Source organism: Hemibagrus wyckioides, linkage group LG22 (assembly GCF_019097595.1).
Source record: "Hemibagrus wyckioides isolate EC202008001 linkage group LG22, SWU_Hwy_1.0, whole genome shotgun sequence".
NCBI classification, from domain to species: Eukaryota; Metazoa; Chordata; class Actinopteri; order Siluriformes; family Bagridae; genus Hemibagrus; species Hemibagrus wyckioides.
Genome location: NC_080731.1, coordinates 5,127,420 through 5,145,181, shown reverse-complemented (window position 1 = coordinate 5,145,181; position 17,762 = coordinate 5,127,420). Strand labels below are relative to the sequence as shown.

At 39.3% G+C, this 17,762-nt stretch overlaps 2 protein-coding genes across 4 annotated transcripts in view; both read right to left on the bottom strand.

Moving 5' to 3' along the window:
* LOC131343051 (apoptosis-inducing factor 3) overlaps window positions 1-10,807 on the bottom strand; it is a 34,345-nt gene extending 23,538 nt beyond the window's left edge. For 2 of the 3 annotated variants that reach the window (XM_058374425.1, XM_058374426.1), the window contains exon 1: window positions 10,286-10,807. The gene's annotated coding sequence lies outside the window, so the exon portion shown is untranslated. The remainder of the gene's footprint in view (window positions 1-10,285) is intronic. The other variant, XM_058374427.1, reaches the window with a different exon arrangement.
* Window positions 10,808-14,653: 3,846 nt separating this feature from the next.
* Window positions 14,654-15,390, bottom strand: cldn26 (claudin 26). Its single transcript, XM_058375660.1, has one exon. The coding sequence runs from the start codon at window positions 15,385-15,387 to the stop codon at window positions 14,692-14,694; it is 696 nt and encodes a 231-aa protein (XP_058231643.1). The 5' UTR covers window positions 15,388-15,390; the 3' UTR covers window positions 14,654-14,691.
* Window positions 15,391-17,762: the final 2,372 nt, after the last annotated feature.

Here is a 17,762-nt window from a genome sequence, read left to right as displayed (position 1 = left end):
TAATAAGCTTGAGCTTAATGAGTGTACTATGTAATAAGCTTGAGCTTAATGAGTGTACTATGTAATAGGTTTAAGATTAATGAGTGTACGATGTAATAAGCTTGAGCTTAATGAGTGTACTATGTAATAAGCTTGAGCTTAATGAGTGTACTATGTAATAAGCTTGAGCTTAATGAGTGTACTATGTAATAGGTTTAAGCTTAATGAGTGTACTATGTAATAGGTTTAAGCTTAATGAGTGTACTATGTAATAGGTTTAAGCTTAATGAGTGTACTATGTAATAAGCTTGAGCTTCATGAGTGTACTATGTAATAGATTTAAGATTAATGAGTGTACTATGTAATAGATTTAAGCTTAATGAGTGTACTATGTAATAGGTTTAAGCTTAATGAGTGTACTATGTAATAAGCTTGAGCTTCATGAGTGTACTATGTAATAGGTTTAAGATTAATGAGTGTACTATGTAATAGATTTAAGATTAATGAGTGTACTATGTAATAGGTTTAAGATTAATGAGTGTACTATGTAATAGGTTTAAGATTAATGAGTGTACTATGTAATAAGCTTGAGCTTAATGAGTGTACTATGTAATAGGTTTAAGCTTAATGAGTGTACTATGTAATAGGTTTAAGCTTAATGAGTGTACTATGTAATAGGTTTAAGATTAATGAGTGTACTATGTAATAGGTTTAAGATTAATGAGTGTACTATGTAATAAGCTTGAGCTTAATGAGTGTACTATGTAATAGATTTAAGATTAATGAGTGTACTATGTAATAGGTTTAAGATTAATGAGTGTACTATGTAATAGGTTTAAGATTAATGAGTGTACTATGTAATAAGCTTGAGCTTAATGAGTGTACTATGTAATAGATTTAAGATTAATGAGTGTACTATGTAATAGGTTTAAGATTAATGAGTGTACTATGTAATAGGTTTAAGATTAATGAGTGTACTATGTAATAAGCTTGAGCTTAATGAGTGTACTATGTAATAGGTTTAAGATTAATGAGTGTACTATGTAATAAGCTTGAGCTTAATGAGTGTACTATGTAATAAGCTTGAGCTTAATGAGTGTACTATGTAATAGGTTTAAGCTTAATGAGTGTACTATGTAATAGATTTAAGATTAATGAGTGTACTATGTAATAAGCTTGAGCTTCATGAGTGTACTATGTAATAGGTTTAAGCTTAATGAGTGTACTATGTAATAGATTTAAGATTAATGAGTGTACTATGTAATAGGTTTAAGATTAATGAGTGTACTATGTAATAGGTTTAAGATTAATGAGTGTACTATGTAATAGGTTTAAGATTAATGAGTGTACTATGTAATAGGCTTGAGCTTAATGAGTGTACTATGTAATAGGTTTAAGATTAATGAGTGTACTATGTAATAGGTTTAAGATTAATGAGTGTACTATGTAATAGGCTTGAGCTTAATGAGTAGTGGGTGTATTAGAACTTGGGCTCATTAGAAAAAACTTAAATAAAATATGAAAAGGAGCAGATTTACACTAAACTTGATGATAAATAATAAACAGCCGATGCTAATTCGTATACAGAGTAGTCCACATTGATAAAATGTCACTGAAAGTAATAACCCAGTCACCTTAAACAGACTTAAAACCTGTCTTCCTTTAACCATGGATTAATGAGTAGAAGGATCTAGAATAAAAATCAATAAAATAGTCACAAACACACAGAAGACAAATTAATAAATAGTGTTCCTGGTATGCTAAAAGGGGGGGGTGGGGTGGGCAGCATTTATTTATCCTATCACTTTTTCCCCTGCAGAGGGACGAGTTTCTACAAATCAGTCCAAAATTTCTCAACTTTATCCTTTGATGAGACTTTTCAGTGATGGGTGTGGCTTCTTCCAGGATGACTCCACCCCCAGATGAATGAAAATGAACATGGTGTAAATGTATAAATGATATGTTTTGTGCAGTAATGAGAATGGTACAATTTCTATATTTTCTTTGACTCTAAATCAGAGTAAGCTTGGATTTGAGAGCCATTTTGTGATCTTTCCATGTACTGACCTTCAGTGGCTTGGTTTTTGTTTCTTTTGATTTTTCAATATGAGGATTAACTCCACTTGACATCACTGCAGTCCAAAGCATTCCTTTATAACTGCTTATGTCTGGTTTACACCACCCAGGCATAACATTATGACCGCCTGCCTAATATTGTGTTGGTCCACCTTTTGTTGCCAAAAACAGCCCCACAGTCCTGCACTGTGTATTCGGACCCCTTTCTATCAGAACCAGCATTAACTTCAGCAGTTTGAGCAACAGTAGCTCGTCTGTTGGATCGGATCACACGGGTCAGCCTTCTCTTCCCACGTGCATCAATGACCCTTGGACCCTGTCACCCTGTTCACCACTGTTCCTTCCTTGGACCACTTTTGACAGATACTGACCACTGCAGACCGGGAACACCCCACAAGAGCTGCAGTTTTGGAGATGCTCTGATCCAGTGGTCTAGCCATCACAATTTGGTTCTTGTCAAACTCGCTCAAATCCTTACGCTTGTCCATTTTTCCTGCTTCTAACACATCAACTTTGAGGACAAAATGTTCACTTGCTGCCTAATATATCCCACCCACTAACAGGTGCCATGATGAGGAGATCATCAGTGTTATTCACTTCACCTCTCACTGCTCAGAATGTTATACCTGACCAGTGTATAGTTGCCTATGTGGACCTGTGTCTGTGTCATACCGGACTTTGTATATGCATGACCAAACATCCCAATAGAATGATATTTGTATTTTTGTGTGTGTGTGTGTGTGATAATAACCCAGATGATGTACAATCATAGTATACTAAACTCGATAACACTTTATCTGTACTCGCACAGGTCCAGCAATTATTAGAGCACAAGCATTGGTTTTAAATGTTAAAACATCTTTTCAGGGGCTCTGCCTTAGAGGACCACTTGATATTCACATCACACCCATAGGTCCTGGAAATGGCGAGTGGAAAGAACAATAGTGCTCCTTAATGAGGCAGAGTGAAGCACACAGGAGCGGAAACAAGCCCACGGCTAAAGTTTGGAGGCATCTAAAAATTTAACACTGCCTATAAATAAAAAATTCCCATTTCACTACACAGCATGTCAAAGTGTTTTTTTGAGAAATAATATGCATTTAGTGACTTGATTTAAAGGGCATCGTATATTCCTTCTTTTTCTTCTTCTTTGTCTTTGTTTGGTGATCCTTCTCTTCTCTTCATTAATGGTTATCTGCGGAAAAGATTATTTGCATATTCGAACACATCCCTGGCAAGGTTGCCCAAATCGAGCATTGTACTATAAAGAGCTAAACAAATTCCCAAAGCGTAGGTTGTGCTTTATAGAGAAGGAAGCTTCCACTGCTGAGACGGCACGATTTATAACCATCACTATGGCAACCGGGAGTCTGTTTATACATGCTCTTCCTCATCCTCATCATCATCATCGCAACCGTAGTACGTTTTGTGTCAGTGATATAATAGGATAGTGACTTATATATCCTTTTATTATCATCCTATATCTTAGAAATAGAAAATGTGTGTAAACATATGCCTGTGGTAGTTAAAGGCTAATATTTCTATTGTGTTCAACTGATGCCTCCGTTTCTTAAATATCTTCTGTTAGTAGACATCACATAAAAGTACCATCAGTCGTTCCTGTATCTGTTTAGTACAGAAAAATTGATCAAATTTGGATTTTAGCCTGAAGTGGGTGTGGCTTAAAACAAAAGGTTTTGTTTTGCCCTTGAATTAGCTATCAATCATCGCAGCTTATTGACTTTGTTGCTAGAGCTAGTGACCCCCTTTTGTGACGTTTCTCCTGCATGTATCATCTTATTCCACGCCTATACCACAGTTTAAGGAGATTTCTTGTTGGCTTCTCAGATCTCATTGGCTTGCTCACCAGGAGCCCCCACAAACATGGCTAGAAAAGTTTATCAGTGCCTTCACTAACTGCACAATGGCTTTATGTTGGAATATACCTGGGTGAGCAGTCTCAGTAAACTCAGTCAGCAGCGTTATCAACACTTTAGAGCCTAAAGCTTCATTTCCAGTCTCTACATCGGAGCAAAAAATAAACAAATCAAAGCTAGCTTATAAGTACAGGTTTGCTTAGAGTTTAGCTCAAGACAGAGAGAGATACATGGTCTAAACGAGAATAAGAATCCAGTATAAATCCAAGAACTAGACAGTTTAGCATTAAACCTCATTACACAGGTTTTTAAACCGTTAAAATAATCTAGATTGAATGAAGTAGTTTAAATGTTTTAGAAAGTGCTAATGGTCTAGAAACAGCTTTACAGCTCATCTCGTGCATTTAGCATTTGTGCAGTCAGAAGGTGACGTTTTAGCATGAATCTAAATCTCAAAGCAGTCCACAGTGGTGTAACAATGAAAGAATGAGACCTAACACCATCGCTGTGACAACTATTGGCATTCAGTTAGCTTGTGGGTCGTTTTTATGATGCTAGCTAACATTTGAGAGATGAGGAATGAAGCTGTTGTTGGTTAGCCTTGCCTTAGCCGAATTTTGTTTGTTATTGTTTGTGTTGTCAGAGTTCTTATGATGCTGGCTAACATTTGAGAGATGAGGAATGAAGCTATCGTTAGTCAGCCTTCTGTTTCTCATATGGCTCCTTAGTGAAAGATCGGACTAATTTACCACCAGTAAGTATGATTCGAGGCTTTATTTTACTTGTACTTTCAGAATCATACTCACAAGTCACTTTAAGAGTTTACACATTTCTTTCACCACATATCTGGGTGTGAGCTGAATATACTGACAACCTTAAGTTTTCCAATGTGGTTCATCCACAATAACACGATAACTATCTACAAGTGAACGACAAACAAACCCTTAATATCTATTTTGTATTTTATTGTATAGATTTTAAAGCTAGTTTACAAAATCTACTATAATTGATAACTGTGAACATGTTACTAGGTCTAGGATTGGAGCATTTATCCGTTTTACTAACATTGTTTGTTGGCACTTTTCACTTTATATTTTACTTCAGATAATGTGAACTCACAGCTAGCCCAGTCATTCACTGCTAATAAACACACTTTTTTTAATTAATATATATATATATATATATATATATATATTTAATATATATATATATATATATATATATATATATATATATATATATATATTTAATATATAATATATTTATTATTAGTAACCTTTATTTTATTTTATTGTTTTTTATTTTTTATTTTTTATGTTTATATTTATTTTTATTTTATTTTCATCCAAGGCCTATGTTTTGTAAAGTTTCATGGCATGAATTTGGAACTATAATCCGTCCGAGTGGCTTCACTGTCCTTCAAGTGGCTTCCAATCCAATCAGTTTAGTTTACTACCACTAGCCCAAATCAGTCAGGATTACTAGATCAAATATCAAGGCTTCAGCAGTCAGTGCAAGAGGACTGAGATCCAGATCCGATCAAACAGAGACGAAAATCATCTTCAAGTACAGTTAAAGACATAGAGAGGACATCCGTAATGTTCTTCTGTCCAAACCAATTTAGATAAAAGCAAGGTGCTGAGCTCAGCATGACTTGGAACCATATTTTATCATTTCTGTCTCTCTCTGGGCTTCAATCCATCTAAGTAGAAAAGGAACGTTTTCCTGCTGCCTTTCTTCTTAAAGATTAAAGAGTCTTTGAGGGATCCTTATAAGTAGAACCCTACAACAAGGCATCTATGGTTTGACCTTAATCATCTATAGAACGTTTGAGGAGCCCCAGTGTTTTTAAACTAACCCAGAGCAGAAACACCAAGAAACACAAGTGTCATCTACATTAGGCTCTGATTCCTCAACTCTCCACCCTTCCTCCTGAGGTGCCTTCAAGGAACTTTGAACTTTTCCCACAGCACTCTTTCAGGCTCACAAGGCCTGATGTGCTCACGTTCTCTGACACTTGTGTATACACAGTTGTATTTAATTAGCTGGAGTGGTTTGACCCAAGAGTTCAAAGGCTGGATGAAATCCCATCACAGATGTGGTTCCTCAGGTCCTCAAGTACATACAGGAATTGAATCAGAATTGCCGCAGGACATGGTGTCACCAAGTATCAGTCCAAAAGAGCCTTTATACAAACATACATTTGAAGCCAGCTGTCCCCAGGCTAGGTTTCGCTGGGTTAGGGTAGGGGTGAGATATCCTGGAATTTTCCATATCTTTGTTGTGAGAAGCTCACGTTCCTGCACGGTTCCCCTATGCCTTGGTCAAAGTGTCAAAGTGACGTGTTGATCATCGGCACTTCACCCGCACCTTCCAGCTCAGGTACAAATGGTCTCCGTTTAATCATTAGCTCTGTCTCAGAGATTTGAAGAAGACACTCATAACAAAGGCCTTTCTTGCAGATTGCATCTTCGTTGCTTGCACAACACAGAGATAGGGGCTGAGCTACAGAATACCTGGTGTGTGTGTTTACCCCACAGAAACCCACAGAGCACTGACTTCAACGACCTTTCACACTCCGCACGGGCTTTGTCCATACGTGAACCATCTGCATGTCAAAGACGTCACGTCAAGGATTGTAACCCGGAACATCTGCATACAAAGACCTACGAGAGCATTAATCTTCCAGGCACGACCGCTATTGACCCTGATAGTGATGCTTTACTGCTAGCAGTTTATTATCGATCTTTATAAGGCGGCTTCCTTTGACCCGTTCCCCGGATGCTCGATGAATGACAGTCTAAAGACTTGGCTAAGCGTTATCTCAGCAAAGGAAAACGTGTTAGATTCCGGCAACGTATCTACTGTCTATCTGACCTGAAATTACTACAGCTGATTAGAGTCCACCTTTCTCTAGGCGACTTTTATGTAATCTTGTGAAATTCTTTGAGATTGCCTCAGCTCATTACACAACTTTGTCCTCTCGTGGTTGTAATTACGTGGATGTCAAATGTTCTGCCAGAACAGATAACTATACAAGTCTACGAACAAACATTTTATAATACTTACACCACAAGGAGAATTATACCAAAGCTCTGTCTAACATTTATATGAATGCGCATATGAAGTTTTTATAGTGACATCGTACCTAAATGGACGAAATTTATTCACCATTTATGGATGGAGTCTCCAATGTCAGCGCTTTGTTACAGACAGTTCTGACTTCTCGTTTTCCGACAGATCTTCAGGACAGAGAAGTTACTAACATGGCAAGCTGCAAGTCAAGAGAATAAAAGAGAGGTTGCTGAGGGAAAAACTCGGGGATGCTGTTTTGCTGAATAAGCAAAATTTGACAAATTGCTCTGATATGAAAGAAGGAAAACACTTGCTGTGTGGGTTTACGAGAAAACAATCAACTTTGGGCTGATAACTGACGGGGGGTAACAGTGGTAACTCCGCTTCTCATTGAAAACCTTTCACAGTTGGATATTTTCCTATAACAGCATGTCCCCGCTTGTGTTGTACCTTTACATTTCCTCTGAATGCTCTAGGGGAGAAATTGCTTAAGGCTCTTTTCTTATCTCTGTGCACTCTTAAAAATAAAGATGCCAGGAAGAACCAAAAAGGGGTTTTCTCAGCAAGGCCATAGAAGCCTTTTTATAGTCTAAAGAACCATTTTGTGCAATGGAAATGCTCCATGGATGTTAAAGTGTCTTCATGAAACCACACAGCCATTTACGAACCATTATTTTTTAAGATTGTGGGTAATCCTTTAACATTACGCCTCATTGTGTCCCCCCAGTAAATATGACTCCAAGTGGAACGAACTCTTCTAATAAGCTAAGAACCCTTTAAGTATTAAGTATTATAGGCATGTGTATGATTGTAGACATTATCAGGAATACCCTGAGATTGTATATCTCTATATGAGCTATCGGTATTGCAATTTGTTCATCTTCGAGAACCTTCAAACGTTCAATGCGGAACTCTTCGCTTTAGGCAGCGAAGAAGCCTTAACTGTCCAAAGATCACTTAGGTTAAAATTCTAACATTAATGGTTATAAGTTGAACCATTTTCTTTAGGTTACTTGGGATGGGATTGTAAGTATTAAGAACTTTTAAGAAGCTGAAGATAAAAAACTTCCTTAAGATACCAGCTGTTACAGCCATTAACCAAGAAACATTTGTGATTTGTTCATCATTAAAGGTAGAAATGCAGTCAAGACCACCATTCTCCATTCAAGTCTGAAGCCGGGACTAGCCTGAGGTGTTTAGGTGTTGAGACCAGGTCGAAAAGAGGTTGAGGCCAAGTCATGATCAAGTCTGAATAAAAAGGGAGATCAAGGATGAGTCAAGATCGAGAAGGAAAACCACCAAATCCCTGGGGATAAGCCTTTAGTTCATCAAGCGGAAGAACTTATGATGAATTTCCTTTAATACAAAGGAATTATTCTTGCACAAAAGTGAGACTAGAACCTGTGACTGAGACCAACTACAAAAGCCAAGCAGTCACTTGAAGGCAATACAGAAAACATCTCGAGACCTAGACTTTTAAAAATAAAGAAGAGTCCAGAAGAACCCAAAAGGAATTTTTTCTTTCTGTTCGTTGCATTTTCGTGAAATCTAAAGGTTCCATGGACGTTAAAGCTTCTTCATCGAACCTGACAAAGACCCTTTATTTTTAAGAGTATAGAGAATATAAAGCAAGTGATGGAACTGTTTTATTGTACTATATAGAAGCATTCCTTTTAAGTGTTCAGAAATTGTTGGTCCCTTCGATAAAGAACTTTTCAGTAAATGCTGCTTAATCTCTGGTTCCTCTTAGTGCCATAAAGAACATTTTTTTACAGTCTAAAAAACCTTTTTCTACAATAAACCACCTTCCACTTGCAATGGAAAGGTTCCATGGTGCTTCAAAACTCTGACAAAGAACCATTTAGGAAGGAATTTTGTTCTTTCTTTGGTAGTGTATAAGATCTAAATACCAAACCCTATTATTTTATAATTCCCTCCATTACTGTTTTTTCCCTCTTTTTCCCTACATTAAAATCAGGTCTAAAATTAATTCTTTGTTCCAAAAGCGGGAGACGGAGATGATCTGAGACTCAGTTCTGATCATTTTGATTAAGTGTAATAAATTCAATTATGCTAATTGTAGTAAATACACTGAAGTATAATCAGAATCCAAAAAGCATTAGATGTTACACTAGCATCTCTTCTAGCTAGCTGTAACTAGTTTAAGGCTCTTTTTGAATAAAAAATTTGACCGTGATTAAATCAGTGAAGGTCAGAAGCATGTGTTAGAGAGTGCTGAAGGAGTCGGTTCTCTCTGTAATGAAATAATCTGAACAGATACAGAACGATCTGCTCTGGGAGGAGCTGCGTCTCTTAACAGGACATCCCGCTGGAGCTTCTCCCAGGAGCACATGGGAAAACCAACACCCACACACACACACGGCTGATTTGAAAATCAATCTGTGTGTGTGTGTGTCGAAAACGAGGAGCAGGCAGGTGTGTGTAAAGCGTGTGCTGAAATCAAGGCCATGGAAATATTCATTAGAAAATATCACTTGTGTATTGCTGCCAAAGAAAAGCCCGAAAGAGTTTTTTTAGTGAATTTTTTGATAAATAATAGAACACAATTCTTGGACAATTGGATGTATATGATTATATAACTATGCAGGGTTTCCCTATTCTTTTCTAATAAACCTTTATGTCATAAGAGAGCTCATTAGCGCTGCTCTTGGCAGTAAATGAGCGCACACGTATGTGATCCTACACGTCAGTGCCGCTGAATAAAGGGCACTGGAGTTCAGAGCTGATCTTGTTGTGGAATTCGGAGTTTAAGCTGTAGTACACTGCAGGGTTATAGCACATTAGCAAGCGCACACACACACACACACACACACACACCATGTGCCTGCAGACTGCAATAAAACACACATTTTCTCTGTCTACTGCTGATTCTGAAAGTATGGAGGAGGCAAATTTATAAAACAACCAAATAATAATTTGGAGTGCAGTGTGTGTGTGTGTGTGTGTGAGAGAGAGAGAGAGAGAGAGAGAGAGAGAGATCATTCTCATTGCATCAGGTTGTGATATTCTTAAAACACAACAATATTCTCAGCACCCGAAAGATTCACCAAGTTTCCAGAGTGACAGCACACTCCTCACACACTTCTCACACACACACTCCTCACACACACTCCTCACACACACTTCCCACACACCGATCCACTCCTCAAACTTCACCTGGTGCACGTTAACCCTCTCTCACCACATCATCCACCCCTGCCCCGAAGCACTATCCCTCCCCGGCTTTCCCCAGACAGGAAGGAGCGAGCGGGACTCACCTAAAGCCCGGAGGAAGCAGGTGCGGTCAGATCAGCGTCCACACACACACTCACTGCACGGACACTTCCGAGGAGCAGGAGAACATTCTAGCACCCAGACCAAGCTCTTCTTCAGGCTCCTGAAGCTCCTGAGAAGTCTTCTGGAGTGCTGCGTTTGCGTCCTGCACCGCTTTTTACTGCAGTAACCCAGGATCCACACACAGTCCCAGAGCGAGCCGCTCTCTCTCTCTCTCTCTCTCACTCTCTCTCTCTCTCCCTCTCTCACACTCACACAGCTGTAGTAATACAGCAGAGTAAGAAGTGCTCACTTGCTCTCTCCTATTCTTTATTCTCTTCCACTGGTGCTGATTCCTTCAAAGCTTTAAACACAAAACACACACTCACACACCTTCTCACTCCATTCGCCTTCTCTCTCTCTCTCTCTCTCTCTCTCTCTCTAGCTGCAGTTGCAGGTCTTTTGCCAGCAGTTCAGCTGTATGCGGTATTGATGGAGTTGCTCGGGGGATGCTAACACAGCATGAATTCTCCCAGAGCTCCACTTTTTCCCCTCCCCTTCCCTCCAGTCCACTCTGCTCTCTTTCCCTTTTCTCACCACCTCCCTCCATCCCTCCCTCCCTCCCTCGCTTGTTCAGCTCTCTGTTTTATCTCAGTCAATTTATGCTCTCTGTCTATCGCTCACTCTATCACTCTCTCTCTCTCTCTCTCTCTCTCTCTCTCTCTCTGTCTAAGGATACCACATACCTCCATTCGCATTTATTACTAAAGTACATTGCTGTAAACTACAGTGCTTCATATATACAGGATACAATTATATATATACTGCAGAGATAGATAGATAGATAGATAGATAGATAGATAGATAGATAGATAGATAGATAGATAGATAGATAGATAGATAGATTGATTGATTTTCTAAAGGGCGACAACAATTATGAAGCAAGTAGATAGAGAGAGAGAGACAGACAGATAGATATATGATATATAACACTTGTGCTGATGTCATCAAAATGACAGTGAGTGGCCTGATGGGAAAAAAGTGTCCTGTTTGGGTCTGAGTAGGTCTTCATGAGGAGAATGACCATACAATAGTCTGCTAAAATTGAGAGAAAAGAAAAGTGTGTGTGCGTGTGTTTGTGAGTGTTTGTTTGTGGTCGATGATCTTCTTAGATCTTTTCGCGCTGATAACGTGGTTGTCCTTCCCCGTGATGTGGTAAAAGTCGTTAGACCAGGTGTGGCAGGGTCAGGACGCACCATCACATGATCCATCTGCACTGGTGGCCATGCTGGTTCAGACAAATGACCCTCACACGGGTCAAGAACAACATACAGCTGCTTTTCTTTTGAGTGATGATAACACAAACCTGGCACATCGACCCGAACTGAACAGACGGGTTGCCAGGTTGGAGTAAATATAAATCCCCAACTAAGTGAACAACATTACAGATATATTCCAAATTCATTATAATCTTCAGCTTTTGTTTAGCATTAAATAAAAAGATAAAAACAGATTTCGATCTTTTTTTTCTGCGTGTGCAACAGCTGTGATTTATCTCCAAGGGAAAGAGATAGTGAGCTGTTCTTAGTGATTAGCTAGTTTCGTGGACGTTCCACAACAGTAACTATAAATACAAATGGACATTACGTTCCCGAAATAACTTTAAAACTATTGTGTGGTGAGAAGAAATGCTGTGGTAGAATATAAAAGAAACATTTAGAATCTGTGTTAAATGTGAACTGATTCAGAAAGCTCACAGGTTATGAAATGCTACCACAGAATTCGCACGCTAGGCTAGCTAACTCTCTGAGCTACAATGACAGAGAAGTACACTGTGATGTTTAGCATATGTTTTGAGTTCGGTCATTGTGAACAAAACCCTGAAGCTATAACGTTTGAAAAACACTGGACTGCTTGGATACTGAAATCCCACTCGTGTTGACCGGTGAGAAAGGAAAGCTAGCCGTTAGCTCTTTGGGCTGTTTATAAATCGGATATTCACAGAGCCTAGAATTTCTAATGAGACTGTATTAAGCGATATGAAGCATTTTAATGGTGTAAACATGGTCAGGGAGTGTCCAGCACCAGACTGCACAAGAGACTGAAGTGTATAAGAAGTCAATACACGGTTTTTAAGTTTTATATACCGAATAAACGCTTCATAATCTTATGCACTATTCTGAATAATTGGCTTATGAAGATTCCTTTAATATTATATACAGTTTTAACATTTTCACTGCATCTTATAAACAACAAGGGCATAAAAGTACAAACAAGCTACCTAGATATTTTGTAAAAATTCCAAAAAATATATTTTTACTTCTTATCTAAAGCATGTCATGTCCCTCTAGTGACCATAACGGGAACTGCATGGTGCTGCTTTAATGGGATCCAGCACATAAAGATGATGAGGAAGGCACACTGATTGGAACCTCAAGGACAGAAGAACAAACACATTTCTTCCTGACGGATGTCATTTAGTACAATTCAATCACGCGAAGGCCCATAATGCTACATTACAATCACGCCGCCATGGCAAGCCATAAGGGCCATAAACAAATAGTAGAAGAGAGACACGCGCGCTGTTGAATAATGCATCAGCTTCAGCAGCCAGGCTGAATGTTAATGTCGACCCCCTGTGATGGAGCGCTCTCTCCAGCCAAGCTGACCAATAAACGAAAATAATTCATAGCTTTTGAATCAGTGCGCTTACGCTGATTGGTGGCTGCTGGTTCGGTTTATAACGCTTCAGACGAACACGTGTTATTCTACAGCACTGTTAAAGTCTGGTGTTGATTTGTTGTGTATTACAGCAGCTCTGTGGGTGTGAGAGAAATCAGCTGTTTATTGTATGGTATTGTTTCTACACCGATCAGGCATAACATTATGAGCAGTGACAGGTGAAGTGAATAACACTGATGATCTCCTCATCATGGCACCTGTTAGTGGGTGGGATATATTAGGCAGCAAGTCAACATTTTGTCCTCAAAGTTGATGTGTTAGAAGCAGACAAGTGTAAGGATTTGAGCGAGTTTGACGAAGGGCCAAATTGTCATGGCTAGACCACTGGATCAGAGCATCTCCAAAACTGCAGCTCTTGTGGGGTGTTCCCGGCCTGCAGTGGTCAGTATCTATCAAAAGTGGTCCAAGGAAGGAACAGTGGTGAACCGGCGACAGGGTCATGGGAGGCCAAGGGTCATTGATGCACGTGGGGAGCGAAGGCTGTCCCGTGTGATCCGATCCAATAGACGAGCTACTGTTGATCAAATTGGTGAAGAAGTTGGCTGTTTTGGCAGCAAAAGGGGGACCACCACAATATTAGGCAGGTGGTCATAATGTTATGCCTGATCTGTGTATTGAAGTGATTATTCTGTTTGTTTTTTATAAGATATATAGCATCAAAGCGAACTGACCAGTGCAGGTCTACCACCTGGACCGGGTAGTTAGACGGGTGGTTTCTTTTTTCCGTTAATGGACTTCAAACACTTAGAAGCAGCTACAGTTACACACACCTGTCCAGCTGCTTCAATACTGCGCTTTCAGCCTACCGAGTGTCCTACTTTCAGACCAATGCTGGGATTACGGTCTAATTGTAAAGCAAATGCACACCTGTGCTTCACTTGTCCTCGCTCACCTCTGAACACTAGACGTCCTGAAACTCAGTTGACTTTCCATCCGGCCATCCACAGATTAACAGAAAGATATCAGCATGTCATTCACACAACGCTGCTGCTTTTCTCTGAGCTCCTTTTGTTGGGTTGTTTTTTTTTTACGTGATGTTATTTTGTAGTGCAGCCAAATTCACCATTAGTGTATTTCTGACTGTCCCATTATTTTAAACCCTACAAAACATGATGGATTGTGTGGTATCGTTGTGTCTGATTTAAGCATCGCTGTCATTTATAAGGTAACCTAATTACCAGAAGCTGTTAATACAATGGGATTGTTTGTGTAAGAGTGGTGTTGAGTGATGTGGGTGTCACAAATAAGCAAATAAATGCTCGGTTTAATATTTTTGAATAACTTGTAGGCCCACCTTTGCCCACCCACCCATGGCTTTCAGTGTCTTTGGTGTCCTTTGGACAGTTTTTTATCCTCTCACCTATTCACATTTCCACTTGATCTCATTAGACATTAAAACAATTGGATCTTTTCCCTTTCTTTTCTTTCAACTGAAGTCGTAACAAAGCCGAAGAACATGTAAATGAGTGAACAGATTCTTGAAAAGAGCTAAAATATAAATAAAACTCTGCCAGACTTTTCCAAATGAAACGTCTCTGAAAGCAGTTATAGTTTTCTCACATTTAATGAGCACCAACAAAACAACAAACACATACTAACGAACCATTCAGTCATTCAATAATTAATTCATGGTTCTGTCATACTGTACGGTGTGGAACGAGAAATAAATCTATAAGACCTCTGTCTTGAGGTAGTGCTGAGTCCTTGGTTGAAGTTCATGAGTAGGTGAGAAGATTTCCCTTTGCTGCTCGGCTTCACGGTCCCTCATGCACACTGCGACGAAAAGGAACGATCCACCGATGACCAGGAGAAGTCCGGAGAACCAGGCAGAGAACATGGCCTCGCCATACTCCCAGCGCGGCATCACGTCAGGCAGACCCTCGTCCCAGAACTCCACCACCATCACGTACGCGATCAGCGAAACTGGAGCCAGGGTGGTGATTCCTGACACCCAGATCAACACACCACCGGCGATGAGGAGTCCTCTTTTTATTCTATCACGGCCGGGCCCGATCTCGACGCCGTCGAGTCCAAAAAACGCCGCGGACACACCGAGGAACCCGGTCGTGATGGATACACACATGAGTATCCTGGAGGCGAGTGTGACTGGAGGCAGAGCGAGGAGAGACTCAAAGGCTTTGCAATGGAGACCCACTTCCTCAGTGAAGATGCAGCTATGCCACAGACCTTCGTACCAGTTCTCCATCTCGTTCAGCTCCGAGTTCATCGTCTTCCAAAGCGGCAAAAACGTGGTGATGAAGGTGGTGATGAGGCCGCCGAACGCTACAAAGAGTGACGCTCTCTGGACAATCTTAGTGGTCAAAAGCACCATCGTCACTCCTGCTTCCTTCCTCGCTCTGTACATCTCAGAAAGTCTCAATCCAACTGATGCTGCTTTAATCTGTCCCTCCCCAGACCCTGCTGATACACAGACCCAGCCCAGCCCATCCCGTCTCCTCCTCTCATCATCAGGTGTTTTAATAAGCGAAGCACGCCGTAATCCTTAAGCGCGGCCTTCCACAAGAGCCGTTCTGTTCGGCTGTAGTGATGAATATCATCGTAGAGGACAATAAGGGCTTTTTAAAAGCTGAAATAAGATAGGTCTAGATTCGAATCCGGCTGGAGCCTCCGCAGGGCGAAACATGAGCAGGTCAAGGATGAAGGAACAAACAGAACAAAGAGACGCAAGAAGCGACTCGAAGCTAGTTTATATACACGAGCTATAGGCAAATATGGACAGCGATACTAACTAATGAAAGACCAAACATATTTGAGCTACGAGCGGCTACGCAGTTAATGTAGATTACATTACACAGATTCCTCACTCAGGTAAATGTGTGTACACTCACAAACCTCTGCCAGCTAACAGAGACGGTTTTAAGAAGCTTAGACTATAAGGTTCCTGAAAATGATCTTCTCCTGCACTGATGTTCAAATGTTTGCATTTAGACTAAGTTTCATATTCAGGAAATGGTTTAATTTACCCTGCATAAACATTAGAGTTAAAAAACCCACAACAATCTCAGTACCAAAAGATCCTAGTTCCTAGCATTCAGAAAATGTGCTGAGCTGCTAACTTTGTTTATCTGGGTTAAAAACATCAAACATTTCCTTAATAAAAGTCAAGGAAGAATTACAGTGAAATCTGTCAAGAAATCATCTAGTTAACTAACACCCGTTACTCGCTAATCCTGCTGCTAAACTCTAGCTAGCATGATGAATCTACAAGCTAGCTATTCTAACTAGCACAAACTAGCGAAATCCAGCTGTTGTTTATGTCTATAAAGGAATATACTAGGTCACTTTCTGTGTGTTTTGCTGTTGTTGTTGTTGTTTGTGACCTCTTAGGTGCTAGCATTTTAGAGTATTAGCAGCAAACCACGAGACAAGATATGAGTCAGTTGACTTACAAATAAATATATATCAAGGGATGAGGAAATTCCCAGTTCTTGTTGTTACAGCTGTTAGAGTTGAGGTTTGTTAAGGTTTAAGGAGTTTCCTTAAGCACATTTTCCTGACCACAGATCACCTCATGGCTTTTAAAAATATGTGGATTGTTGAGTCCCTCATTTGTTTCGAAGCGGGGTGAGGAAAACCTCAAGCGAAATCGAAACTGAGGTGAAGTACAGATCATTTAAAGCTGTGTCTGAGGAACTTCAGGTACTTCAGCTAATGCTAATAAGAATCACTGAGAATTTCTTCGTGCAAAACCTTAAAGGTTCTTTCTAAAACTCTACAAGATGGTTCCCTTTAAGAAGGAGAAGAACCTTTCAGGAACATCACTGCATGTTCATCTTTTCCTGTCATCCTGTATTTGTGCTCCTATTTAGACAAAGGCGACTGTGTTTAAAATACATTTTTCCCTTTTTTTTTTGTTTCCAGACTCGTTCCAGAGTTGGAAAGTTCCTTCCTGCTTTAAGGATCTGATCGCCATCCAAAAACCGGCAGCAGCCGAAACACGAGCAGGTCGGTGATAAAGGTACGAGCGGAACCCAGAGAAAGCAGAAGTGCAGAACTGCCTTTTCAGGCTGTAATTGGTTTATGTTGCTCATAATACAAAGTTCAACTGCAGACTCGTAAAGGTATAAATGCAGCGATTGGATCAGCTGCTGTCTGTGTGACGGGAGACAGGGCAGGAAATTCATAGACAAGGAAAGGACATGAAATAAGACAACTCAATGCACTGACACTACTTTTATATATTTTCTTATATATCTTTTTTCCTCCACTGTTTATATATTGATTTGTTTTATTACTTTTTATTGCAGACTTTAGATTGAACTTTATCTGAAGTTGGATGTATTTTAGATTCAGTATCAGATTCAGGACATGCCCTGAGTTTTTGATTGTTTGTTACAGGTTATTAAATAAAGATTTACTTTAAGGTTTTATACTGAATTTAGCCTCTGAAGTGAACTGAATTATTAAAATGGGGGAAATAATTGGTATAGTTTTTTGGCCCTTTAGAAACTAAAAGCCTAAAACTCTTAATTTCTTCTGGCCAGCAATAATTTTATTTTATTTTATTTTATTTTATTAGATATTTTTAATAGTTTAATTTTATTTCAGAAACTTTTTTTTAAAAAGATTAATTAATTTAATTTCAGATGATTTTTTTATGGTTTGTTTTTTATTTTATTATTTATTTATTCATTCATTCATTAACACGGATTTGATTGCTCTTCTTCCCTAGTAAAGGAAACAGAAATAGAATCGAATAGCTACAAAAAGCTCTAAAAT